Raw genomic sequence first — 27,720 nt, 5'->3', positions numbered from 1 at the left:
AAAGCAAATATCACAGTCTTACAGAAAATGTGGAGAAACACAATGACAAATAAATCAAGGTAGAGAGACAGACAGACTCAGTGAGAGAGAGAGAGAGAGAGAGAGAGTGAAAACAATCTGTTAAATCCCACATACCTGCAGCATTTTGAATACCTCTTTTTATTTTGTCTGCAAGTGCGGTTAGTCAGAAAAGCATTGCATACATTTGCTAACTCCGTTAATTAAATCATGGGCATTTGAAATAAACACAATATTGACAGATAAGTGTGTGTGTGTGGCATGTGTGTGTGTGTGTGTGTGTGTGTGTGTGTGCATGTGTGAATTTGTGCTTTCTTGCAGGCAATGAATTTGAATGAAACAACAAATATAGGACCTCCAATGAAACACACACAAAAAAGTAAATATTAATAAAATACAGAATTTTGAAAGATTTCTCTTTCTGTTTGATTCATTACTGTAAATTTCCCAAAGAACACTAGTAACAGACAAAAAATGTAAATATCTGTCATCAGAGGAATCATTATTTCCATCAACATAAAAAAAACAGATGACAATTATAATAAACATTTTTTAAACAGGGCATCCACCTGGATCTATGTATAATATAAACACAATGAGGGCTCTTTGCAGCAGTGTCATGACAGAAATGGTCAACTGAATAACAATAATAATGTATAATGAAAAGAAAAACTTTAACTAGATAAGTGAAAATATCTGCATAAATGCACAAACAGAAACAACTATGACTGAAGAACAAAAGTATGTTATCAAATAAATGAGCTAACAAAATAAGTGAGAGTGAAAAAAGATGTATAAATAAATAACAGAGACTGTTACAGCGATGTATAAGGTAAGGGAAGAGGAAGAGATGCCATGGAGAATGTAAAGGAAGATAACACTGGCAGACATGTGGGGAGAAAATAAATGAATATCCTTGAGTATGTACAGCAGGTATACCTGGTAGAAGTCATATCCACAACAATAAATGGAACTGGGTTCTGTTACCTGGCTTTTTTTGTTGTTGTTGTCGTCGTTTTTTGCTTTTTCTTGCTTTTTTTTTTCTTTTTTTTTTAACCATAATGCACACATACGGTGTGTTTTTTGTTTGTCATTTTTTCTCCATAACGCTGATGTTATATGGCACATCAATTAAATTACTCATCTATTATTACTTTCTGCTTTTAATTTGGCAAAAGAGAAAGAGAGAAATGTTGGAAATTCAACATTCATAACATTGAATGAAACTAATAAATTAGATATAAATATAATACAGGAACATGTAGCTGATCAGTCAGATGTACTTGACAAATCAGTCATGCATGAATCAGCAAAATCTGGAATCAAAAGATCTAACACAAAAATTTCCTGGATAATCTGTTGATGAAAAATTGCAAAAGCAATATAAAAGATCATCTGTTGATGACAACTTGACATGAAACAATATAGCTGATGCTGCAATGAAAAAGGAGAAAACGATAATGCAAGACTTGGAACACTATCAAGTGGAGCACAATTAAGACAGGCCAAAACTCTGAGCCCAACTCATAAAATGTGAAGACAAATTTTCATCTGAGCAATCGGTTCCAATTCACAACCACTTCAACAAATTTCAAAGCTTACAAATGAACACTGATAAAATAAAAGCGCAAATTTAATGGTAAGAGAGTCAAAAGAGATCAAAGAAAAATAACACAACCATTATTTAGAAATAATTCAAATCTTCATAAATCTAAAATGACTGGAATCTGGTTTTCTCAATATTTAGAAGAATGTGAAATAATCAATCATAACAAACCTTCCCCCCCCCCAACCCCCCCCCCCACAAGTTAGAACATTTTTTTCAAATTTAGGGATCAGATTAAACTATCAAGCCATTCAGAAGAGTCACAATGTTAAAACTGTGCTATTTCACATACCTTTTGATTTTGTCTGGTCTGGCCTGTATGATCCTTCTATAGCAAAACTTCAAAGATGTCATTAACTTTGCATGTAAATGAAATCAAAGCAGGATAGGAACATGACAGCAATTTAGATTATAAAAAAAAATTAATGTTTGCCCTTAAAAATCACAAAATACACACACACATATGTCTAAATATATATACCAACTCTCATATATTTTGGCCATATACTTTCAAAGCATACAGAGTATTCACACTCTGCACAATGGATAAACTACTTGATAAAATAATGACAGGGAAATCTGAAATCAACGAAAGAAACTTTCTGAAATTTTAAAAGTAATATGAAGAAAACATGTCTATACATGAGTAAGTGGATGAATGAATAAATCCATATCTCAAAAAAAAATTAAATCAAATTAAAAACAAACAAACAAAAAACCAGCATGATACATCACAGGGAAGTCTGGCAAAGTCAACTAAAGGGAGGGAGATAATAACGTTCTTTTTTTTCTTTCTTTTTTTTTTTCTCCCTTGCATTTTTTTTTTTTTTTTTTAGTAATGAAAAACAGATACATACATAAATCCGTAAGAAAGCCACATCTACAAAACATGACCAACACCCTGACCACATCACACCCCCATGGATAAGAAAGACCACAGCCATGAACAACTTGACCTTAAGGGAATTACGCCGTTAGGTCGACTCAACTCTACATGCCTATTCTCTTCCTTTGTGATCATTAATGGCTATGCTCATTTCTGCTGAGCAGTCAGCTTTTCCAAGGCACGAGCAACCTGAAAAACGGTGACTTCATCAAACTTCTTGCCCACAATCATGAGACCGATGGGCAGTTTCTTCCTCTCAGCCTCAGGGGGAGAGAAGCCAGCATTCATGGTGAGGGCAGGGTGACCGGTGCTATTGAAGGCCATGGTGTTGAATGTCATGTTCAGGCAATTTGTGTGCAACTCTGCAACAACAGTGTAGGACAGTTTGTTTCAGTTTCTCAAGGAGGCATCACTGCATTCAGACAAATCCATACATGCTACACCACATCTGCAAGGCAGCGTAACCCTTAGTCAGGCCTGGAGTGTATGCTTATATATTTGTGCATCTCTATCAGAGTGGTTTTCTTTTTACATAATTTTGCACGAGGACATCACTTTTGTTGCTATGGGTTCTTTTTCAGTGTGCCAAGTGCGCTGCAAATTGGACCTCAGTTTATCGTCTCATCCGAAAGAATAGATCCTCAGTTTGATTTTCCAGTTAAACTTCAGAGAAAGGGTGGGAGTGTGGTTCAAACCCATACCCTCACAGACTCTCTATGTTGGCAGCTGAGCATTCTGCCACCTTCCTCCTAGGACAAACAGTCTCCGTTCAAAATTTTCCTTTCAAAAAGGTGTGTGTGGGGGGGATAGGGGGTGGGGGGGTTCCCCTGCTTTACTCCCTGAAATTACACTGAATAATAACATTCTTCAATTTTTCTATCAATTAAATGTTTGTTCCCCCTAAAATTATGTAGAATATTACAAATTACCATAACCCACTGGTGCAGAATCTCTGTCAGTGATCAGATTGCTCTCCTGTGCAAAATACTACTCATTACTAGTCTTAATAGGATAACAGAAACAGAACTATCTATCAGCCTATTCTTGAATAAATTATCTGTATCCCTCAAAATACTAGTCCATATAGGACAACAAAAAACAATTATGTCTAGAGGGCTATCCTTGAATAAATTATCTGTTTCCATATTAAACTCTCCCTATGTGTACACATTAACCTATGTCTTCTTTTTCTTCTCCCTAAAATCTGTGAAGAGTCATTGGGTGCTGCAAAGAACTATTCACCATTACTATATTCTTCCAGGGGCCGTATTCAGACAAAATTCATTTTGCCTTAAGGCAAGTACCTTTGACATGGAAAGAACCCACAGGTACAATTTAACGTGAAGTTAAGTTGTCTTCATATTCAAGACACGTGCAGTGCACCAAGAGAGCTGACTCATCGTCTATAATAAACAAAAAAATCCTGGTGATTCCCTTCTGCGCATGCTCTTTTGCTTCTCACCACACCACAGTTCAGAGCGTTGTCAAGACAGTTCACAAAACACTTGCTATCTGCATCATTGATGATGTGAAAAAAATATTGCATGTTTAGTATCTTGCGATAACACCTCATTTCCATGGCTTGAAATTATAACTCATGTACATGTATGCAATTTTTTAGTGCTTGTAAGAAAGTGTGCTCAGTACCTATGAACACAGTTCCCCATGTTCTTTGTGCCTGTGGCAAACACCCAGGAGAGGAATCTGATTTGATATGGATACATTTTTTAACCTATCCTCAGTCGGAGACCAAGCTCAAGGCACTTTACAAACTTGGGGTCATTTGCACAACAGGCTGCCTACCTGGGTAGAGCCAACTGACGGCTGCCATTGGGCGCTCATCATTCGTTTCCCGTGTCATTCAATCACATTTCAGTCATGCATACATACACATTCAGACAGACATGTAACATTTTACATTTTGTTTCTTTACCCTGCCATGTAGACAGCCACACTCCATTTTGGAGGGGTGTATGCTAGGAATGTTCTTGTTTCTACAACCCACCAAATGCCGACATGGATTACAGGATCTTTAACATGCGTATTTGTTCTGCGAGCGTACATAGGCACTACCAGGTATGCACATATGCTGACCGTGAGATCGGAAAAATCTCCACCCCTTTACCCACCAGGCGCCGATAACCGAGATTCAAGCCCAGCACCTCAGACTGAAAATCCAACGCATTAACCACTCGGCTATTGTGCCTGTTGATTACCGAGTTCTTTGTGGCTAAAGCCAACACCCAAGAGAGGAGCACAGCATGGTACAACACTCACCATCAAAGGAACAGTCAGCAGGGGGCATCTTGGCAGCGACGTCAGGCAGTGTGGGCATCACCAGCACATCAAACTCCTCCAGAGCGGCATTGTACCTCCGGTCCAACTCGCACAGCAAGTTCTGTCCCTTGGCATAGAAGCGGTTGCCGTAGAGACGGTCGATGTACTTGAAGAAGAGGCTGACACACTTGTACAAAGGCTGGATGTCGTGGGGGTAGGCAGTGCGCCCCCGATACATCGACTCCTGCATGGAGGTCGGGTAGAAGCCCTTGGCGAAGTATCCCGTTCCTGTTTGGTTGTTTGAGGGAGATGATGAAAACAAAGCATAGTGTGAAGGTGATGGAAAAAAAACAAAAAAAACAAACAACAACAAACATCAGAAATACATGCAGATAATTTTTTTTAAAGAAATTCTTCACAAACCATGAAAAAGTGTGTGTGTGTGTGTGTGTGTGTGTGTGTGTGTGTGTGTGTGTGTGTGTGTGTGTGTGTGTGCATATGTGTATAAAAGTAGGATGTACAGAGAAATGATTAATCAGTAGAGTGCAATGAACATTCACTGAATATTACATCAATTAAACAAAACAACAATAAATGCAATACATGTAGGTTATACCACAGAAGCATTCTGACTGGACTACATAACGGATTCAACAATTTCAAATAAAAGTCACAGACAGCAGGAGTTTTCATTATAACTCCTGTCTCGAGATATGTACTTACCATGTCAAACTATTGCAAACTAGGCCTATTTGCATCAGTTTGACATGGTACAGTATATGACACCAAATGGGCATTCATTCTTTTATATAATTCGTTTTGAAAAATGGTTAACTTTGCATGAGTTTCGAGTGCTAAAATCACATGTGTCATACCATTGCTCTCCACCATGCACTTGTAAGCTCCCTGTCCTGCTGTCACAGTCCAGATGGCCTTCCCTGAAAATCAACATCATCATCATCATCATCAATATCATCCTTCAGTATCATATATCGTCATTATAATACCATCAGTCATCTTCATCATCTTTGTCAGTACTGTCATTGCCATCATCAGTGCTGTTACAATTAATGTTTACTTGTGAATACTTTTTTTTTCAAAATGCAAAGAGAGTGAGAGAGTGTGTGTGTGTGTGTGTGAGCATGTGTGTGTGTGTGTGCGTGTGAGAGAGAGAGAGAGAGAGAGAGAGAGAGAGAATGAATGAATGAATGAATGAATGAATGAATGAATGAATGGTTTATTCATTTATAGGCCATTGCCCCTTATGAAAGGGTGTCACAATTTCTTCATAAACATTGCATCGTGCATTGAAAAATGACATTCGTTCAGATAATATAAATATAACATACCTTAATTTTAAGTAATATTTATGTCCTCACCTTAGTAATACATAATGCACATCATGAAACATATTGTATTCAAATGACATTTATACACTTAAATGATATATGATATACGCTAAATGATAACTCTTACATGCGTAGCTAATGACACTCAGTTACGTTATACACATCGTCCGTATGTAGTCGTTACTGGATACACTAAGACATAAGAACAGATCGGAGCTTAAACGATTTATACAGATAAATTGATAGGTTTCTAATAGTTTGTTCATGCGCTGATGCCATAAGTAACGACAGTCTAAACTGACTTGGGAACTTAAAATATTTCAATGGTATGTACTGTACTCTTAAATTATACAAGACAGGGCAGGACAGAACAAAATGCACCTCATTTTCTTTCTCCATCTGGCAAAGTGGACATAATAAGTCAGCCTCGTTCTGCATTCTATAACGATAACTATGTTCAGCAATATCGGAAATGCCCAGTCTGAATCTTGTCATTGTATACCTTAAATATCTATCTAGATTCATTAGTAAATATGTTTTGATATCAGGTATAGTGCAAAAAGTTCTGTAAACATTAAATCTTTCACTATTTTTTACATGAAAGTCCCATTCTTGCCATCTACACAGAATTAACCTTTCCTTGAAAACCCGAAGAAACTCATCAATCCCTTCCACACCTTGGTTAAGCCATACATAACCAAAACCAAACATGAACAACTTAGAACGTATGTTAGTAGCCCAGTTTGTTTTACCACGTGCATCAAGATCGAATAACATTTTGTAGGCTTTGTGAGGTAATCTAGACTCATGCATTCTTACTAATTTTAGCCAGTATTTAATGCACTTCATAACTGAATTTATATAAATAGGATACCTGTTTGTTTCTCCATATACAAAATCATTAGGTGTTCGTGTTTCTACACCCAAATATCTTTTTAATGCAAATAAATGAACCTTTTCACAATTAAATGCTGCTCTGTCAAGTCCCCATATCTCAGCACCATACTGTACTACTGGTTGAATTTGTGAGTCAAATAATTTCAAATAAGTATTTAAAGAATTACATTTTAACTTTGATAACTTTTGCAATATGCATAATAAAGCATTTTTTGCTCTGCTACAAAGATTGTTACAGGCTGCCACAAAACTCAGTCTAGTGGAGAAGTAAATTCCTAAGTATTTATATGCATTAATAACTGGCATAACAATACCATTATATGTCCACCTTTCCCTAGCGGCTAAATACCCCCCTTTCCTAAATACAATGATATTACTTTTATCCATGTTTACTTTCAAGTGTAGAGCTGAAGCTGCATGATATAGACTATTAAGCTGTGTTTGTAAACCAATAATAGTTTCTGATAATAAAGCAACATCATCAGCTAATAATAATATAAACAGTTCAAAATAATTAGGCATAAACATAGCACCATGCCTACCCTCTCTGATCACTTCTAATGCTAATTCATTAATGAATAATGAAAACAGAACAGGACTGCAGACATCGCCTTGTTTGACACCGCGGGTACAACTAATATAGTCTGTTAGCTTAGCACCACATCTAATTCTGGTTTTAACATTGGTATACATACTATAAATACAACGAAAAATCTTACCTCTGATACCGTTTTTCAAAAGAATAGGCCACAATAAATTTCTCTCAATGGAGTCAAATGCTTTTTCGAAGTCAATAAAGGCAACATATAATTTGCGATTAAAAGAGAATTGTTTTTGTACTAGTGCCATCAACGTAAACATATGATCAACAGTCGAATAACCCCTTTTAAATCCTGCTTGATATTCACCCGTCAGATTATACTCATTTATGAATTCTTGAAGTCTGTTATTTATAATCGTACTATACATTTTGCTACTTATATCACACAATGAGATACCTCGGTAATTACTTGGGTTATTTAAATCACCCTTTTTAAACAAAGGGATTACAACAGAATCTGTCCAGTTTTCTGGAAAAATACCCTTATCAAATAATGCATTGAAAAGCTTTACAAAAAAATCAGCCACTACATCCCCAACATATTTCAACATTTCCCCGATAATTTCATCTGGTCCTGCAGCTTTACCATTTTTTAAATTTCTGATAACAAGTAAAACTTCTTCTTTGGATATTGGTCGGTTCATGGAACTAATGTCCACAACACTATTATCATTATGGTTTTGATCATTTTCATCTTCAATTATAAAGCTTTCATTTGCAGAAGTCTGTAATTCAAGTAAACATTTGAAATGTCTAAACCAGTCATCAACCGTTAAATCGCTTCGAACTTGTTTTCTTTTAAATGAAATTTTATGTACAGTTTCCCAAAATTCTCTTTGATTATTTACTGCACATATAAGTTTATCAAGTAACAAATCATTATATTCCTTTTCTTTTCTTTTAATCAGATTTTTATACTCTCTTCTTGCCACGCAGTAGGCATCACCATCAGTTTTGTCTTTGGTACGATTAAAAGTCCTCAGTAATCTTCTAGCTTTCAACTTGCTTACTCTGCATTCCCTATCATACCAGTCATTATGTTTATCATGCATTGTTAGATTAATTTTCTTTTTCATACATTCTGCATGCACCTTAAGGCAATCATTAAACATGTTCAATGCAGCATTACAATCATAATCTATCAAATATGTTGCACGATCTAGTACTAGTAGTGTTTCATCAGAACTCATTGCCTGAGTGTAAGTACCATGTAAATTACTATTCCACATAAACTTTTCAGTAAACTGGTTTCCATCCAATGTGTGCATACATGTAGCATTTACTCTGTCTCCAAATCTTAAATATAGTTCAATGGGTTGGTGATCTGATTCTATTCTTTCTGTTACTATCAATTTGCAAGTGGAAAAAACAATGAGAAACAAATCCATAGACATCAGAAAATAATCATTGACACTATTACCTGTTTCTGATATGTAAGTATACTGACCTTCAGTATCTCCATTGCATATACCATTCATAATGCATAAATTAAGTGCAGTACACATATTTAACAAACATTTCCCATAACTGTTAACTACATTGTCTGATGATTTTCTGCTGCTGTCAACAAACATGGAATTACTTCTAAACTGTTTACTGTGTATATCATTCCCATCAAAAATATCCTGAGAAAGGTTGGAAATTCTGCTATTCAAGTCGCCAGACAAAATTACATACGCATCATGATATTCAAGCATACAATCAAAAACACACTCTTCAAGTGCACATATACCATTATCAATGTCAAAATAAGTATAGTAAGGAGAACCCTCAGGCGGCACATATGAACACACATATATTACATCTTCAAGCAAACCAAACAATTTGCCATCAATCAGAAACACAAGAACATTTGGGGAATTCGTCTTAATTTCCTGTACATAAGATATAAACTTGTTTCTTATAAGACATATTATACCACCTGAGCGTCTACCCTGTTTGGTAAATCGAACCGCTGGTTTACAAAAAAGAGAAAAACCTGCAAATGCAATATTTTGAAAATCTTCCACAAAAGTTTCTACCAGGCAAATGAAATCAAATGTTAACAAAAAAGACAGAAACTCTTTATCGTTAACTTTGGATAGAAGTCCATTTATATTCCAGTGCAGAAATGAAACACAAAGCCCATGCTCTCCTGCACAGCCACAGTCACTAACATGTAACTCTCTTTCATTCATACAAACTCTTCCTTTTTTAGTCAGCTGAGCACTTCCACCCCCTCGTTCATCCATTATGCCGCAATGTTCACTGCACCTCCTCTCATTGTTTTCGCTTCCCTTTTGAGATGACCCCTCAGTACAATTTTTCTCTCTATTAACATTACCCTTTTGAGATGACCCCTCAGTACAATTTTTCTCTCTATTAACATTACCCTTTTGAGATGACCCCTCAGTACAATTTTGCTCTCTGTTAACATTACCCTTTTGAGATGACCCCTCATTACAATTTTTCTCTCTGTTAACATTACCCTTTTCAGATGACTCCTCAGCAACACTTACATCAATCTCATCTGTCAGTTGGTCAAGAATTTGCACTTGTGACACATATTTGAATCCTATCTCTGCATGAATATTACTTCTAACTACATTGGAAGCAACATTACAAACAACATCAGACTCCCCAGTAATAACATTTACATTTTCAGAATTAAGTACACTGACAGAATGAAGCACATGTTCCTCAACGTTAATATTTGCCCCCAACCCCTGGGCCACCGCAGATCCAATGTTTACAATGTCAACCGGTTCTGTACTCACTGTGCTCTCGTCACTGACCCCGCTCCAGTTCACTGATTCAGCACAGCTATCTCGTGCACATTTTACAGTTGTCACCGGTGTCGAGACAGGCAGGCCACCCCCCTAGTCCGTTCCCCTAAGAGAGTCCCCCTCCCCAAGGTAGAACTTTTTCCCATCGATCAGGAGGTGATCGAAAATCATGGTCGCTCGTTTGCCCTCACTCCTGGCCTTCTTCAGGTGTGGCGACAGCTTCTTCCTCACCTCCCTGACTCGTAGAGAAAAGTCCTCCCCAATGAAGATATTGCTGCCCTTCAGTTTGGATTTGGCTTTGAGGATCGCCTCCTTGTCCCTGAAAAAGGTACAGCGCGCGATGACGGGTGAGTTGGGCCGGGGGTTCAAGCGGTGGACTCGGTCGAATTGAATATCACCAGACAGCTCCAGTGTGTCCACCACAAGGTCGTTGACTCTACCTTCGCATTCAGCCTGTGTCTCTTTGTCACTTCTTGAAAGACCGTAGAATATGACGTTATTTCTCTTCGAGCGTCCCTCAAGGTCGTCTGCCTTCCTTTCCATTTCTTGCATTCTTTTCTTCATGTCTTCGTTTTCACGACGTAGGTCGGTGACTTCCTCCTTCAGGGACTGGACCTCTTCCTGCAGAGCGGTGTGGCCATCCCGGATGTCCTTGATGTCTTCTTGCATAACATCAAACTTTTCATGCAAAGACTGAAGCATAAACATCAGCTCGGTCCGAGTTGGCTCTGCGGCAGGAGGCTGAGAAGTCACAGGTGAAGAAGTTGTGGTCTTCTCTGTGCTGGCACTGCGACCTCCACTAGACAGACAGGTCTGACGCAAGTTGTCCTTTCGTGGTCCCGGGTTCTGTTCCACGTCTCCGCACTGTAGCAAAAAACTGCCCCAAAACAGGTACGTGAGGAGACAACCTACCACGACACCGTCTGTCATCGTCTTCATGTTCAATGTCCGCTGGCGCAAGGCGATATATTCCTTGACTCTCTTGTTCATGAAGAACAAGAAAACAGCGTGGAAACAACCACACCGTGTCCGGAAATCTAGCTGGGCAGATGGCATAGTACCTGACGTAAGTATCTACCAATTCTTGTCTTTGGATACTTCCGCTGACCTGAGAAATTAACAAATTTGGCAGAGCTAATTAAACGCGTGTGTCGCTGCTGAATCTTGCTCACACCTCCGAGAGAGAGAGAGAGAGAGAGATACACTGAACACACATGCTCTCTCTCTCTCCATTTTCTGTTTTCTGCAACCCAATCTACATGTCATCTTCTACTTTTTCTCCCCACATGTTATCTTCATCCTCTTCAAAATATAAAGAAAATTATGTAAGCAGTCTAAGTGTCATGCATCCTCCCCCCCCCCTCTCTCTCTCTCTCTCTCTCTCACACACACACACACACACACACACAATGTATTATCTTCACTCATTTTTTCTTCTTCTCCTCTGATTCTCTCTCGCTCAACTCCCTTCACATCCTTTTTGCCTGCACTCTTTCTCCACTCTGCACTCGCCTCTTTCTATCATGTGTATGCATGCAGTCAGGCTTGTGCTGCCAAACCCTGTCAAGTGTCTGCAGGAACAATCAGAAAATTGGGTTGGAAGATTCTGAATTTGATAGGAACACTCAAACTCCAAGCTACACCAGCAAATGTACATTTTATCTACAAGGCATGCAAACACTTGGGCCTACCTGCAATACAGTGTAACTGCTACGAAGAAGACTGGTCCACTCAATGCTGTTTCCATGTAAACACGCATGCAATCAGCTGAGCATCAACATATGAGACAAAGGTTACTAGTGACTGCCCTGGCCTCGTTATCAAAAGTGTCTGAGTAACATTATAACAGGAAAGCACATGACCATGCTATGTTGTGGAAATTGAACTCATTGGAACAATTTAGATGTTGGCAAAACGTCGGTACAAACTGTGTGACCATGCTAGGCAGTTGAAAAACTTGTCAGAAAAATTTAGAAGTTAGCATAACGTTGGAACAAACTGCGATCGAGCGTAACAAAATATGGGGAAATCGAAACAGTTGGCATCTCTGCACAGACCATCTATGTGCATGGGGATGGAGACATCCTCAACGACACAGCCAGCCTGGGTCAGCTTGGAGGCGGCCTCTCTCACCACACTCTGGACAGTCTGGGTGCAGGGTTCAAACCCCTCCTTCAGCAGACCAATCTTCTTTCCCGCTACATCCTGATCGATCTGTTAAAGGTATTTTTTTGGGGAAAAAACACACATATACATACACACAATGTAAAAACAAACTTACTCCTACAGACAGACTCAAACAAGCATTTAATCATGCACACACACACACACACACACACACACACACACACACACAAACCCACACACATGCATGATAATGACAAAGATACACTCTAGATTTGATGGATAACTTCAAAATGCACATGGTGTATCACAGTCACATCAATGAGCACCAACACATCTAAAAAATCACAGAAAAAGAAGGGAGGCTTGCACAAGCTCTCTCCTCCCCCTCCCCCTGCACACTCGCGCGCACACACACAAGCACACGCACACACAAATCGGAAAGACTAGACATTAAGTTTGATTTTCCAGTCAAACTTGGGAGAAAGGGCGAGACCGGGATTTGAATCTACGGTGAAGAGAGATGGGTAATTGTTACGACAAACTTGGCATGGATTTGAGAGGGTTAGGGGGGAATGATGTGGGGGATCGGGGGTGGTGGGAGCGAAGTGGGCGGATGTTAAAGTGGGAGAGGGATGGGTGTACTGACCAGTGTGGAGTACTGAGGAACAGTCAGGCTGGCGGGCTGGCGGTGATCTCTGCCGTCGTCATAGCCTGCAATCACCTGTGTCACATGGCACAGCACACGTCAGGCTGTGTGTGTGTGTGTGTGTGTGTGTGTGTGTGTGTGTGTGTGTGTGTGAGAGAGAGACACACACACACACACACGTAAATGTGCATGCCTTTTGTGTGTGTGTGTGTGTGTGTGTGTGTGTGTGTGTGTGTGTGTGTGTGTGTATGCATGTATGCATGTGTGTGTGTGCATGAATTCAAGGCAGAGAAAGAAAGACACACACACACATGCACACTTACACACACACACACACACACAATATATATATATATATATATAAAAGAGTTTTTCACCTGTACTTGTTTCACAAAGGTAATCTGATTTTTTAAATAAACTTGGAACATTATACTCATTTCACAGAAGTAAATGAATGGATGAATGAATGAACTGAACGAAAACAATATAACAAATGAATGAATAAATAAACAGATTTTGCACCAAGTATCTTCTACTAAACACAGCCAATACAATTAACCACCTGCACATGAACACATAGAGAACAATGTACATACACCTCTAACTTTCTCCCACCAACTTTTATACACACACACACACACACACAGGCAGCAACACACATGCAGGCACAAACGGACACATTGGCCCAAACACACACACAGAGGCACACACACAGATAGGCACAAACATTGACACCGGCATAAACCCACACACACATGCAGGTATAAACACACACACACACATACGCACACACACACCCCCCCCCCTACATACACACACATAATCACAAACACACACACAAAGACATAAACACACATATACACACACACACAAACACATGCACACACACACGCAGAGGCATAAACACACACACACACAAACGCACACACACATCCCACACACAACACGAGACAAAAGATGCGAACCTGAAGCATGAGGGCGCAGTTGGCCACAGTCTTGGCAATAGGCCCCAGGGAGTCCACAATGGGCACACACACACACACACACGCACACACACACAGATTCGTACCTCAAGCACGATGGTGTGAAGTTGGCCACAGTCTTGGCCATGGGGCCAACGAGTCCACTGTGGGCTCAATGTTGGACACACAGACACACACACACCCACCCACCCCCACACCCATCCACGCACTCTTTTTTTTTCTTCTTCTTTTTTTCACACACACTCACACATACACACACACAGAAGATTCAAACCTCAAGCATGAGGGCGCAGTCAGCCACAGTCTTGGCCATAGGGCCCAGGTGGTCCACAGTGGGCTCAATGTTGGATGCACCTGTGTAGGGTACCAGGCCCCAGGTGGCCTTCAGCCCCACCAGCCCGTTGTAGCTGGACGGAATCCGAATGGAGCCCCCCTGGTCCCCTCCCAACGCCATGTCCACCTCCCCCAGAGCCACCTGCATGGAAAAAAACAGGGCCAAGTCGGTAATATCCTTCTTCTTCGTTCGTGGGCTGCAACTCCCAATTCACTCGTATGTACACAAGTGAGCTTTTATGTGCATGACCGTTTTTACCCCACCATGTAGGCAGCCATACTCCATTTTCGGGGGTGTGCAAGCTGGGTATGTTCTTGTTTCCATAACCCACTGAATGCTGACATGGACTACAGGATTTTTAACGTGCGTATTTGGTCTTCTGCTTGCTGTATACACACAAAGGGGGTTCAGGCACAAGCAAGTCTGCATATATGTTGACCTGGGAGATCAGAAAAATCCCTACCCTTTACCCACCAGGCGCCGGAAAAATCCCTACCCTTTACCCACCAGGCGCCGTTACCAAGATCCGAACCCAGGACCCTCAGATTGAAAGTACAACACTTTAACCACTCGGCTACTGCGCCTGTCCAGTAATATCCAATTTTTAGCGTCCTGAATTCCTGGAGCTCTACGCACAGCGTATTTCATGTACATTGCAATGCAGCATGAAGTATAACATAAATAACAATCATTTGACCTTTGTCAGCCACTCTTGAGTTGGTTAACTGTGTTGTAAATTGCCTGAAAAACCATCGTCATAACCCCTTACTAAACCCGATAACAACATAATACGCTTTCCTGTACTGCCGCATGATGGTGGTTTTTCAGGCAGGAAGGAAGGAAGTAACAGAAGACAGGAAGGAAGCAAGGAAGGAAGGAAGGATGGGAGGATGGATGGGATGAAGGAACAGAGGAGGGATGTATAGAAGTATAGACAGAAGGAAGGAAGGAAAGAAGGAAGAAGTGAAAGAAGGAAGGAAGGAATGGAGGAAAGAGGGGAAGAAGGAAGGAAGGAAGGAATGGAGGAAGGAAGTAAAGAAGGAATTATAGACAGAAGACACGAAAGAAAGAATGAAGGAAGGATGAAATGAAGGAATGGAGGAGGGAAGTGTACAAGGAAGCACAGACAGAAGACAGGAAGGAAAGGAGAAAAGGAAGGAAGGGAGGGAGGAATATGTGGGAGGAAGGACGGAAAGGAGGGAGGAAGGAAGGAAGGAAAGGAGGGAAAGAAAGGAAGGATGGAGGAAGGAAGGGATGAGGAAAGAAGGAAAGGATGAAGGAAGGAAAGGAAGGAAAGAAGGGAGGAGGAAAGGGAAGGAAGGAAAGGAGGGAGGGAGGAAGGAAGGGAGGGAGGAAAGAAGGAAAGGAGGGAAGAGAGGAAGGAAAGAAAGGAAGGAGGAAGAGAAAGGAAGGAAAGGAGGCAGGAAGGAAAGGAGTGAGGAAGGTAGGAATGAAGGAAAGGAGGGGGAAGGAAGGAAAGGAGGAAGTAAGGAAGGAAAGGGGGAAGGAAGGAAAGAAGGAAGGCAAAGAGGGAGGAAGGAAAGGAGGTAGGGAGGAAGGAAGGGACGAAGGAAAGAAAGGAGGAAGGAAGGAAAGGAGAAAGAAAGAAGGAAAGGAAAGGAGAAAGGAGGAAGGAAGGAAAGAAGGAAGGAAAGGAGGAAGGAAGGGAAAAGGAGGGAAGGAAAGGCGGGAGGGAGGAAGGAAGGAAAGGAGGAAGGAAGGAAATAAAGAAGGAAGGAAAGGAGGAACAAAGGAAAAAAGGAAAGGGAAAGAAGGAAGGAAAGAAGGAAGGAAGAAAGGAAAGGAGGAAGGAAGGAAAGGAGGAACGAAGGAAAGGGAAAAAAGGAAGGCAAGAAGGAAGGAAGGAAGGAAGCAAAGGAGGAAGGAAGGAAAGAAGGAAAGGGAAGGAAGGAAAGGAGGAAGGAAGGAAAGGAGGAAAGGGAAGGAAGGAAGGAAAGGAGGAGGGAAGGAAATGAGGAAGGAAAGGAGGGAGGAAGGAAAGGAGGGAGGAAAGGAGGAAGGAATGAAGGAAGGAAGAAAAGGAGGGAAGAAGGAAAGAAGGAAGGAAAGGAGAGAGGAAGGAAGGAAATGAAGGAAGGAACGAACAAAAGGAGGGAGGAAGGAAAGAAGAAAGGAAGGAAGAAAAGGAGGAAGGAAGGAAAGATGAGGAAGAAGGAAGCAAAGGAGGAAGGATGGGAATGAGTGAGGAAGGAAAAGAGTAAGAAAGCAGGAAAGTAAAGAAGGAAGTACAGACAGAAGACAGGAAGGAAGGAAGGAAAGAAAGAATAGAGGAAGGAACAACGGAATGAAGGAACGGAGCAAGGAAGTATAGAAGGAAGCATAGACAGAAGACAGGAAGGAGGTACAGACAGAAGGGAGGAAGGAGGGATACAAACAAGAACAGCACTGCCACTGCTGGAGCCGCCAGCGATACAGCTCTGGTCGTGAGCATTGCGGACAGGGGCGTCAGTGTTGGTGATGCTGCTGCCACTGAAACACAGGTCCTCAACGCCAGACTTGCCCAGGATCCGACCCCCTGGACACACACACACACACACATATAGACACACATAAATACACACAAATATACACACATGATATATATATATATATATATATATATATATATATATATATATATATATACATATATATGCATACACACACACATATATATATACACACACATGCATACACAGTACAAATCCACATGCACGCATATACATGGAAATACACAAACAGTAACACACACACATTCACACACACACACACACACACACACCTACACACACACACACACACACACCTACACACACACACACACACACAAACATTCACACACACACACACAAACACACACACATAATCACAAACACATACACACACATTCACAGAAATACATATATGCAAAGTGCATTGCTATATCCACACAAATTGAAATACATGACAACCTACCACCACCCATACACACATCTCTCTGCCACCATCTCCAACACACAAGCACACACACACACTACACACACTCACTCAAACTCAAAGCACACAACCACACCTGCATCCAAAATCCTGCTGACAACAGTAGCATCAAACTCTGGTGTGTAGTTCTCCAACAACTTGGACCCATTCCGCATGGGAACCCCTGCCACGGCAGTGTTGTCCTTGATGGCAAATGTTTTCCCCGCCAGTTTTCCTGTGGGGGCGCCCTGGATGTCACAGCGCCATGCCCTGACACAGTCACGGACAGCTGGCACCATTACATAATGATCATAATAGGGAGGGTGTGATGGGCGCAATAGCTGAGTGGTTGAAGCATTGAACTTTCAATCTGATGGTCCTGGGTTCGAATCTCGGTAACGGTGCCTGGTGGGTATAGGGTGGAGATTTTTCCAATCTCCCAGGTCAACGTATGTGCAGACCTGCTTGTGCCTGAACTCCCTTTGTGTGCATACGCAAACAGAAGATCAAATACACAAGTTAAAGATGCTGTAATCCATATCAGGGTTTGATGGGTTATGGAAACAGAACATATCCAGCATGCACACCCCTGAAAAAAAGTATGGCTGCCTACATGGCAGGGTAAAAACAGTCACGCATGTAAAATCCCACTGGTGTACATACGAGTGAACATGGGACTTGCAGCCCACGAACAAAGAAGAAGGAGGAGAGTGTGCAGCCCGCTTTCATGGCAGACTTTTAACCTTCGCAGTGTGAGAAGTAGGTTGCATGACGACAGGGGCAGCCCACCACCATAACTGGCTTCTCTGAGTTTGCACTGCTTTTGTTCTGACAACTTTTCGGCAGATTATATAAATGGATCAGTTTGAATACGTAATGGCAGATATATGACAAGAAACACACTCAAAGTAAAGATAGAAGACAAAAGCAAATAATGGGTGTAATTATAAAACCAAATATACCTTGTAAACTTACAAAAATAGTCACCGAAAATATTCAAAATCCTTTCATCAAAACAGCAATTTCCATGACGAAATTTTAGCCTTTCCGTGACCTGGGGAAATAAAAGGAAATGGAGACACGCATGCAGTTCTCGCTAAAAATAACCTGGGAGTCCAAATGAAAACTGGACAAAAGGTGGCCTACACACCCTCCCTAATAATAACGGCTTTCTATAATGCACTTCATGTCCTTTGTACAGAAGCCCAGAGTGCTAACAGTTTCAGTTTTCAGTTTCAGTTTCTCAAGGAGGCATCACTGCCTCAGAACAAATCCATATACACCCTGCACCACATCTGCTAGGCAGATGCCTGACCGGCAGCATAACCCAATGAGCTTTGTCAGGTCTTGAGTGTATGCATAAAAAAAATTGTGTACCTATCCAAGTGGATTTCTTCTGCAGAATTTTGCCAGATGACAACATTCTTGTTGCCATGGGTTCTTTTTCAGTGCACCAAGTGCATACTGCACTTGGCACCTTGGTTTATCATCTCATCCAAATGATTAGACACTCAGTTCGATTTTCCAGTCAAACTTGGGAGAATTGAAAAGAGCGGGATTCGAACCCAGACCTTCACGGAGTCTCTGTATTTGCAGATGAGCATCTCATCCATTCTGCCACCATCCTCCCTCAGAGCACTGACAGTTCACATAAATATGGAGAGAAAAATGGTTGCAAAAATTGACAACACCCCAGAGTGCTAACATTTAACATCAACATGGAGAGAAGAAAAAGGTCACAAAAACACTGGGCACTATAACATGCAAAAAAAAAGTTTCAAGCAAAATGTATGGAAGGTCTCCAGGGCATACAGGTGACAATATTTACCAGATGCTGTCCTTGTTTCCTTGTTCACTCACATAGGTGACAATATTTACCAGACATAACCCCTCCCGATGACACACAGATATGAGTATTTAACAGGCATTACTCTACTTCAGAAACAGGTGACAAAATTTATCAGGTGTTACCTTCCCTTAGACGAACAGGTGACCAGACAAAGCATTATCCTCCCAATAACACACAGGTTACAGTATTTAACAGGCATTACCCTCCATCATACACACGGGTGACAAAATTTAGCAGGTATTACCTTCCCTCAGACAAACAGGTGACAAGATTTAGCAGGCATTATCCTCACGAAAACACAAAGGTGACAGCATTTAACATGCATTATTCTCCTTCAGACACACATGTGACAAGATTTACCAGGTGTTATCCCCACCCACCACTCCCCACCCCCCTCAGACACACATGTGACAAGACTCAGCAAGCATTATTCTCCTGACAGCACACAGCAGACTGTATTCAACAGGCATAATTCTCCTGACAGCACACAGAAGACATTATTCAACAGACATTATTCTCCTAACACACAGGAGACATTATTTAACAGGCATAATTCTTCTGATAACACATAGGGGACAGTATGTAACAGGCATTATTCTCCTTCCGAAACAAAGGTGAAATGATTAGCAGGTATCAGCCTGCCTCCACCCCCCTCTTTATGAGATAATAAAGTTATTATCATCTTATCTTAATTGATGTGCAATATAATACAGGCAAAGTTAACCTTGGTGTATTTCAGTATGTTTATAATAATGATTAATTACAACATTTTAATTAAGTGAATAGATGCAATACTTTTTATATGAATGTCTCTTCTGTCATCGATTCTTTTCATTCAAGTCATGTTTCATCTTTTTTTGTGTTGAGTAATTGTCTATATTTGTTTTGCCACACCTGATGTAATTTCTCTCAGTGAGATAATAAGTTATTCTTATCTTACCTTATCTTATCCCTCATAAATACAGATGACAAGACCTATCAGCTGTTCCCTGTCATCACACACACACACAGGTGACATGTGAGAAGATTTACCAGGTATCACCCCCCTCCCCTTTCATAACTACTGGTGACAATACCTATCAGGTGTTTCCCATCATCACACACACACAGACACACACGTGACAGGTGAGATGATTTACCAGGTATCACCCCCCTCCCAATTCAGAAATACAGGTGACAAGACCTATCAGGTGTTTCCCATCATCACACACACACACAGGTGACAAGATTTACCAGGCATTACCCCCCACCCCAACCCCCTTTCATAAATACAGGTGACAAGACCTATCAAGTGTTTCCCATCATCACACACACACACACACACACACACACACACACACACACAGAGGTGACAGGAGAGAGGATTTACCAGGCGTTACAAGGGTTATCCTCAGGCTGGGGCCTGTACCCTGGGGTGCGTGGGTACTTGACCTTTGGCACCGTGGGGTCAACCATCTCGCCCACCCGTTGATAGGCTCCGGTTAGTCCCTTCATCACGTCTGTGTGTACACACACACACACACACACAAATTCCGTTTTCATGGGTATTCCAATTCTGATTCTTCCCCACACTCCCTCTTCCCTCACTCATATGTATGCAGGACAAGCAGGCTTTTATGAGTATTTACCTAGCCATGTAGGTAGCCATACTTTTGTTTTCAAGGGTATTCTGATTCTTCCAACAACTCCCTTCTCCCTCATTCATATTCACAGGCTTTTACCCTGCCATGTAGACAGCCACACTCCGTTTCCATGGGTATACTGATTCTGATTTTTCCTCCATTTCCTCCTCCCTCACTCATATATATGAATAGGCTTTTACAAGTATTTATCCCACCATGTGAGCAGCTATACTCTGTTTTCAAGGGTATTCCGATCCTGATTTTTTCCCCACTCCCGCTCTCCTCACTCATATGTACAAGCAGGCTTTAATGAGTATTTACCCTACCATACTGGCAACCATACTCTGTTTTTAAGGGTATTCCAATTCTTCCAACACCTCCCTTCTCCCTCACTGATATTCATACGCTTGTACAAGTATTTACACCACCATGTAGGCAGCCATACTGTTTTCAAGGGTATTCTGATTCTTTCAACACCTCCATTCCCCCCTCATTCATATTCATAGGCTTATACGAGTATTTACCCCCACCTTGTAGGCAGCCACACTCATACTTTTCAAGGGCATTCTGATTCTTCCCGACACCTCCCTTCCCCCTCATAGGCTTTTAAGAGTATATACCCTACCATGAAGGCAGCCATTCTGTTTTCAAGGGTATCCCGATTCTTCCATCACCTCCCTGCTCCATCATTCGTATACATAGGCTTTTACAAATATTTACCCCGCTATACTCTGTTTTCAAGGGTATTCCGATTCTTCCAACACCTCCCCTCCTCCCCTCCCCCTCACCTGCCATCTCCTGCAGCTGGTGGTCAGTGCACATCAGCTTCAGCTCATCGTTCAGCTCCCTCAGGTCCTCCACCTGGGGGGGTCTGATGGCTGTGGAGTGGTACGTCGGACCTGGAATCATCATCATCATCATCATTACTGTCCACTACTTCACACTGTGTGTGTGTATATATATGTGTGTGTGTGTCATTGTACTGTCGTTGTAGTCCGCTACTTCACATTCAGTGTGTGTGTGTGTGTGTGTGTGTGTGTGTGTGTGTGTGTGTGTGTGTGTGTGTGTGTGTGTGTGAGGTGTATGTACATGGGGTTGATTAGAACAGTACAATCAACATCCCATAAAATTACTGAAATATATCAGTCAATCAATCAAAAACTCTGTATTAATCCATATGGAAATTAACGTGCGCAATCAAATGCTTGTTGTAAGCATGAAAAACAAATTAACATGTGCACTGTAAAACTAAAAGACATTACAACGTGCAATCATGGGCTTGTTGTAAACACCAACAAAAAATGAACATTAAAAAGACATTAAAACAAGTCAGATAAGAACTCACAGTCACTGACAACAGACTAAAACAAACCACACACCCACATAGCGCATGGTAAGACAACTAGGTATTGCACAACAATGTATACCAAAAAAAAAAAAAAAAAAAAAAATCCAGCAAATATCATCATCATCTTCGTCATTGTCATTGTAGTCCACTACTTCACACTCTGCATGTGGGTGAGGGTTGGGGTGGATGTGTGTGTGTGTGTGTGTGTGTGTGTGTGTGTGTGTGAGAGAGAGAGAGAGAGAGAGAGAGCGTGCGTGCGGGTTCGAATTTAACTCCCTTTTTTGAGTGCCAGAGGGCATTCTGGACAAAACATTGGAGTGACCAATTGTGGTTTTTGATGCCAGAATAATACGACGAAATAAAATCTTTGTTACAATTTGCATTTGTTTTGATGTTTGGAAAACCGCATTCAAAATGTCCACACACCTGAACCCCATGGGACTGTTGATAGCTTCTTTACTCTTTCTGCCACATCTTGCTCAAGAGAGCAGAGCTCTCCCTGCTGCTGTCTCTAACACAACCTTTTTTCCCTTGCTTCTTGTCTTTCCACTTGTGCGCTTGAGATTGGGAGTGCCTCATGAGTGTTAACCTTTTGATCACTTTAGATCCATCAACAAGTTAATTTTTTGCTTTTCCAGTCCCACCTCCCCTCTGTTCGGTCCCCTTCCGACACGGTACACACACGAGCACTTTGGCGCCATCTTCCTTCGTTTCAACGGTTTGCCATGGAAAGTCTTTTTGCCAGGCTTCATTGTACACACGCTAGCGCTTTGATTCGTACTCATGCTGCTTATTCTTTTTGTCATCCTGAGCTTTCGTCTCGGTTTCAGGAGCCTTTCTTTTAACATTGCAGATGGGAAACATCGTTCGTCGCTAACGCGCCATGAACGTCAACATCCGATCGCGCACACGCAAAGATGCTGCCCCGCAAAGCGAGCCGCAGCAGACGACACTTTACATTTCGAAGGATCGCATTCGAGCTAGCTTTCTTGGTGTGTCTATTTATCAATTTTCTTTCGCCTCTATCAATTTTTGAGTGCCAACTGGGCACTCTCGACAGAAAATTTGCGTGCCCGAGCCAACTTTTCGTAGCATTTGCACCCAGGCATCCGCATAACTGAATCGAACCCTGGTGTGTGTGTGTGTGGATAAGTAGTGAAGTGTACAAGCAAAAAGGTTGTTCAAAACAGTACAATCAACATCCCATAAATACTAAAATATAACATCCAATAACTTTTTAATTTATATCAATACAGTAAAACTTGCAACTAAAATTACAGAAACACTCCAACTGGACTGACAACACAACTGGAATTAAGGATCCCGGCCACTGACGGAATGCCGGTGGGTGTCAGTGTGTGTGTGTGTGTGTGTGTGTGTGGAGTGTTAGTCTGTGTGTATGTGTATACATATGCAATGTGCTAGCACACTTTAAAAAAAACAAGACAGACAAACAGAGGCTGGTAAACAGAGTTCTGATTTTCCATTTTAGCACAACTGACTGCTATGCCACCTAGTTTTATGTAAATGTACCAGGACATTCATGTACCATACAGCACAAATATGCATGTTAACTTTGTAAGTGTATGTCCGCATAATAAATCAGGCCATGCCTGTTTGCTCTATGCACTGGCTCACAGTGCACAAAAAAAAAGGCTTTAACCACTTGTCTGCTGCTGACGAATACACTCATCGGTGAAGAGCTGTCACCTCACCGGCTGACATAATTATGACAAAAGCCTACAGGTTTGGACATCACTGAACCAGTCTGAATTTGGAGTTTTTTTTCAGATTGAGTTACTTTTGTCAGTTCAGTACAGTCAATCTCACGATAGTTCTGAACACAAAAAAGTAGCAACTGCTTTTTTAAACTCTCGCCACACATGTATCTCATTTCACCAAGGTTCACCACTCAAAGGATTAAGTGTGGTTGTCAATGTAAAAACATGACAACTATCCATTCAGCCATTGACGCTATCACCATCATGAACCACTGCATGGTTTCTTGCCCGACATTTAAGATTTCCTTTTTTCTTTCCGTGCGTATATGTTTATTTGCTGGTTTTGTTGTTGTTGTTGTTGTTGTTTGTTTTTTTGTTTGTTTGTTTGTTTGTTTTTTGTTTGTTTGTTGTTGTTTTTGTTTGTTTTTTTGTTTGTTTGTTTTGTGTTTTTCATTGTCATTTACAGAATTGACGAGGGTAACAACACACAGATTCTGAGTGAGAGAGAGAGAGGCAGAGACAGACAAAGACAGAGGAAGAGAGAGGGAGAGGCAGAGACAGGCAGACAGAGGCAGAAAAAGGGCAAAGAAATAGTGACGGAAAAAGACAGAGACAGAAAGAGAGAGTGACAGATAGTGGGAGAGAGAGACAGACAGAAAAAGAGAGGCAGATAGACAGGGAGACAGACATAACCAGACAGAGCGAGAGAGACGGAGAGATAGACAGATAGAAGGATTCACACCTTGGCTTAACTCAAAGTTTAACCCTGGAGCTCCCCTTACCACAGAGCAAAACTCCTTTTGTGTCCTTATTCAGGACCAGAAAAAAGAGAAGAAAAAAGAAAGAAAAAAAAACAAACCTTCTCAAACTGCTGTACATGTACTGCTTTGAAGACAACAAAATGACCTCAGGACTTACGGCTGTAAGGGCAAGTCAATGACCGTGTCAAGGTCAAGGACTTCAAATAGCCCAACAGTGCACAATAAACACATGTTACATACTGCCTGCATGTCTGAAGAATGGGGGAGAAAACAAAAAAACCAAAAAAAACAAAAGAAAAGGCAGCTCACCCAAGTTATACTTTATCAAAGCATTAAGAAATCATCAAAAGCATGTGCACATGCAAGTAACTTTTCCCATAATCCAGTTTATCATACGACCACCCCCTTCCAACTCCCATACCTTCTCACATACACACAAACACACCTACACACACACAGACACACACACACACACACACACACACCGGCACAGAGAGAGAGAGGGAGAGGTAGTAAAACATAAAAGCACTCATTTTCACGTATGTTTATTCAACAAATGTTAAACAAACACAATACACAAGAGCAGCCAGACCAGCACAGAAATAATATATACCACCACGCATGACTGCAGAAAGAACAATCATACGCACAGACAGCGAGAGGTACTGAAGCACAGAGTTGCTTGCAAACTGAAACTGGTAGTATCTGGGTCACTTCACGGATCTCAAATCAGGTTACTGACCCTGAGCACCCTGCTATTCACGTTGGCCATTATGTTCTTCATTTATTTTGGCAACGCATTTCAAACACACGAGTGCACATGGACTGGCACATACACTATAGCATGTTTGGCACACAAATGTACGCTAAAGCATGTTTGCACACAAATGCACATGCACACACACACCAGAGAGACTGACAGAGACAAAGACACAGACTGATACACTTTTGATTAGAAACAGAAACGTACAAAAGTGAAATGGCACTGTCTGACATCCACAGCTACCAAGCCACACACACACACACACACCTATTTCATTGAAATGCTCCGTTTATAAACATGTACACACCCAAATGTAAGCATAATTAATTTAAACAAAAGCAGCAAACTGCAATGTGTGTTGTTTATTCTCTCCCCCATCCTTCAGACATGCAGGCAGTATGTAACGTGTTTGCTGTGCACTGTTGGGTTATCTGAAGTCCTTGAGCTTGACACTGTTATCGACTTGCCCTCACTGGCATAAGTCCTGAGGTTATTTTGTTCTTGTCCTCACAGTTCATGTACAGCAATTTGAGAAAGTTTTTTCTTTTTTTTTCTCTCCTCTTTTTTTCCTTTTAATTAATTTTCCCTCTTTTTGACAGTTTTGTTTAGCCGTACAGCAAGTCTTGAATTGTGTGTGTGTGTTCTTTGTTCATTCTTTAGTTTAACATCTTTTTATTGATATTGTGTGTGTGTGTGTGTGTGTGTGTGTGTGTGTGTGTACTGGTGTGTATGGGTGGGTGGGTGCATACAGCAATATTTGTACATAATGCTTCCTTTTGAATCAGTTGTGTTTAGAGCCATATGGCCCACAGAGTGTGTATCTGTGTGTGTGTGTGTGTGTGTGTGTGTGTGTGTGTGTGTGTGTGTGTGTGTGCTTTTTTTCTTCTTCTTTTTTTGGTGCGCTTAAAGTTGATTTCATCAAGATTTTGTACCTTATAAATATCATTATTATTATTATTTTGTTACATCACATTTAAAAAAAAAACTCTAAAAATTTTTCTTTTGCATAATCACAGGGCTATTATGATTTGCACTCATCCTCTCCATTCCTACCCAAGCATACACACCCAAGTAACTCTTGTAGACATGCATATTATATGTGAAATCACACACATGCGGGGTCACACACTCACACACACACTGACACACACACAATGTACACACACACGATATGCATACACACACACATATGTGCACACTCCGCAGTTTTACACACACACACTGTATACACTCACAGTTTCACACACACACACACACACACACACCACAGGCCACATACTCCAAGTATCAACAATCGCAGTACTGGAGTTCTGAATCAGTGAATGCACCCCGGCCTACTTTGACACAGTGTGGCACTATTCTTTTTCGCTTCCTCATTCTGCACGCCTGTGAACATGTGTTTGGCTTCCTGTCATGGTCTGTTTTCTAAACCCCCTGGGTCTGTAGCTCTTGAGACTGGTTGCCACCCAGCTATTTTATGAAAAGAAGTGTTAGTGTTACGAAATTATACTGAGGTGTATAGATACTGCAATGGAATTTGTGCGCATCTAGAAAAAAGTTTCTTGTTTTCATGTGCTTCATATGATTTTAATATTTAAACTGATTGGATGTCAATGATTATGGAAATATTTTCTGATGCCCCTCTCCACCCCCATCCCTTTTATTTTCTGTTTAAAATAGTTGATTTGATCGGATATGTTAACTGCGCAGCATTACCAGTGCTGGGAGAATTGAAGAAAGCATACTGGTGCCGAGAGATCAGAACGTCAGTTTTGACAAGGAATCTGCAAAATAATGTCGTTTGCAATTTGACCATAGGATATTTTGAAGCGAGTCTATTTGCGAACAATGCTGTACAGTTTTTGAGCACTCTCAAAAGGAGGGTGTGTGTGTTTAAATGTCTGTTTGTGTGCATGTGTTCAAAACGAACAATACAAGTCAGTATCAAGTATAACCAAAAAAATGTGGTCTTATTAAATAAAAACACTGAGAGTGTTGGTTTGAAAAACTGCAACTAAACAAACAAACAAACAAAAACAAAAAACACTCAAGAAACTCAATGTTATCTTTAGTCCAGACTTACGTGCTTCAGCCATGGTATAGATGGTGACAGCTGTGAGCAATAACCCTTGTAGCGTTGTGCGTCACGTCTGCAGAGCAGTCCAGCGTTGAATGGGGAAAAGTGGGACGCTCGCTCTGTAAAAATACGTTC

At 41.0% G+C, this 27,720-nt stretch overlaps 1 protein-coding gene across 1 annotated transcript; it reads right to left on the bottom strand.

Moving 5' to 3' along the window:
- Positions 1-140: 140 nt before the first annotated feature.
- On the bottom strand, positions 141-27,720 carry LOC143281179 (urethanase-like). The gene is made up of 11 exons (XM_076586215.1): positions 27,592-27,720; positions 21,704-21,814; positions 20,663-20,792; positions 17,542-17,714; positions 16,886-17,025; positions 14,430-14,630; positions 13,173-13,247; positions 12,457-12,613; positions 5,663-5,725; positions 4,788-5,075; positions 141-2,872 (listed from the first exon to the last, which is right to left on the bottom strand). Exons 1-11 carry the CDS (start codon positions 27,602-27,604, stop codon positions 2,658-2,660), a joined length of 1,566 nt encoding a protein of 521 aa, XP_076442330.1. The 5' UTR covers positions 27,605-27,720; the 3' UTR covers positions 141-2,657.

The sequence above is a fragment of the Babylonia areolata genome, chromosome 4, assembly GCF_041734735.1.
Source record: "Babylonia areolata isolate BAREFJ2019XMU chromosome 4, ASM4173473v1, whole genome shotgun sequence".
Lineage (NCBI taxonomy): Eukaryota > Metazoa > Mollusca > Gastropoda > Neogastropoda > Buccinidae > Babylonia > Babylonia areolata.
Note: the sequence above shows the minus strand (reverse complement) of the source record. Positions and strands in the feature narration are given on the sequence as shown.

Bases quoted from the DNA above. Each gene is read 5' to 3' on its own strand.
- LOC143281179 (XM_076586215.1), bottom strand. The intron at 17,715-20,662 runs GTAAATCCTCTC...TGACTGTGTCAG, and splicing joins GATAACCCTTGTAACGCCTG to GGCATGGCGCTGTGACATCC. The intron at 13,248-14,429 runs GTTTGAATCTTC...CATGTGACACAG, and splicing joins ACTGCGCCCTCATGCTTGAG to GTGATTGCAGGCTATGACGA.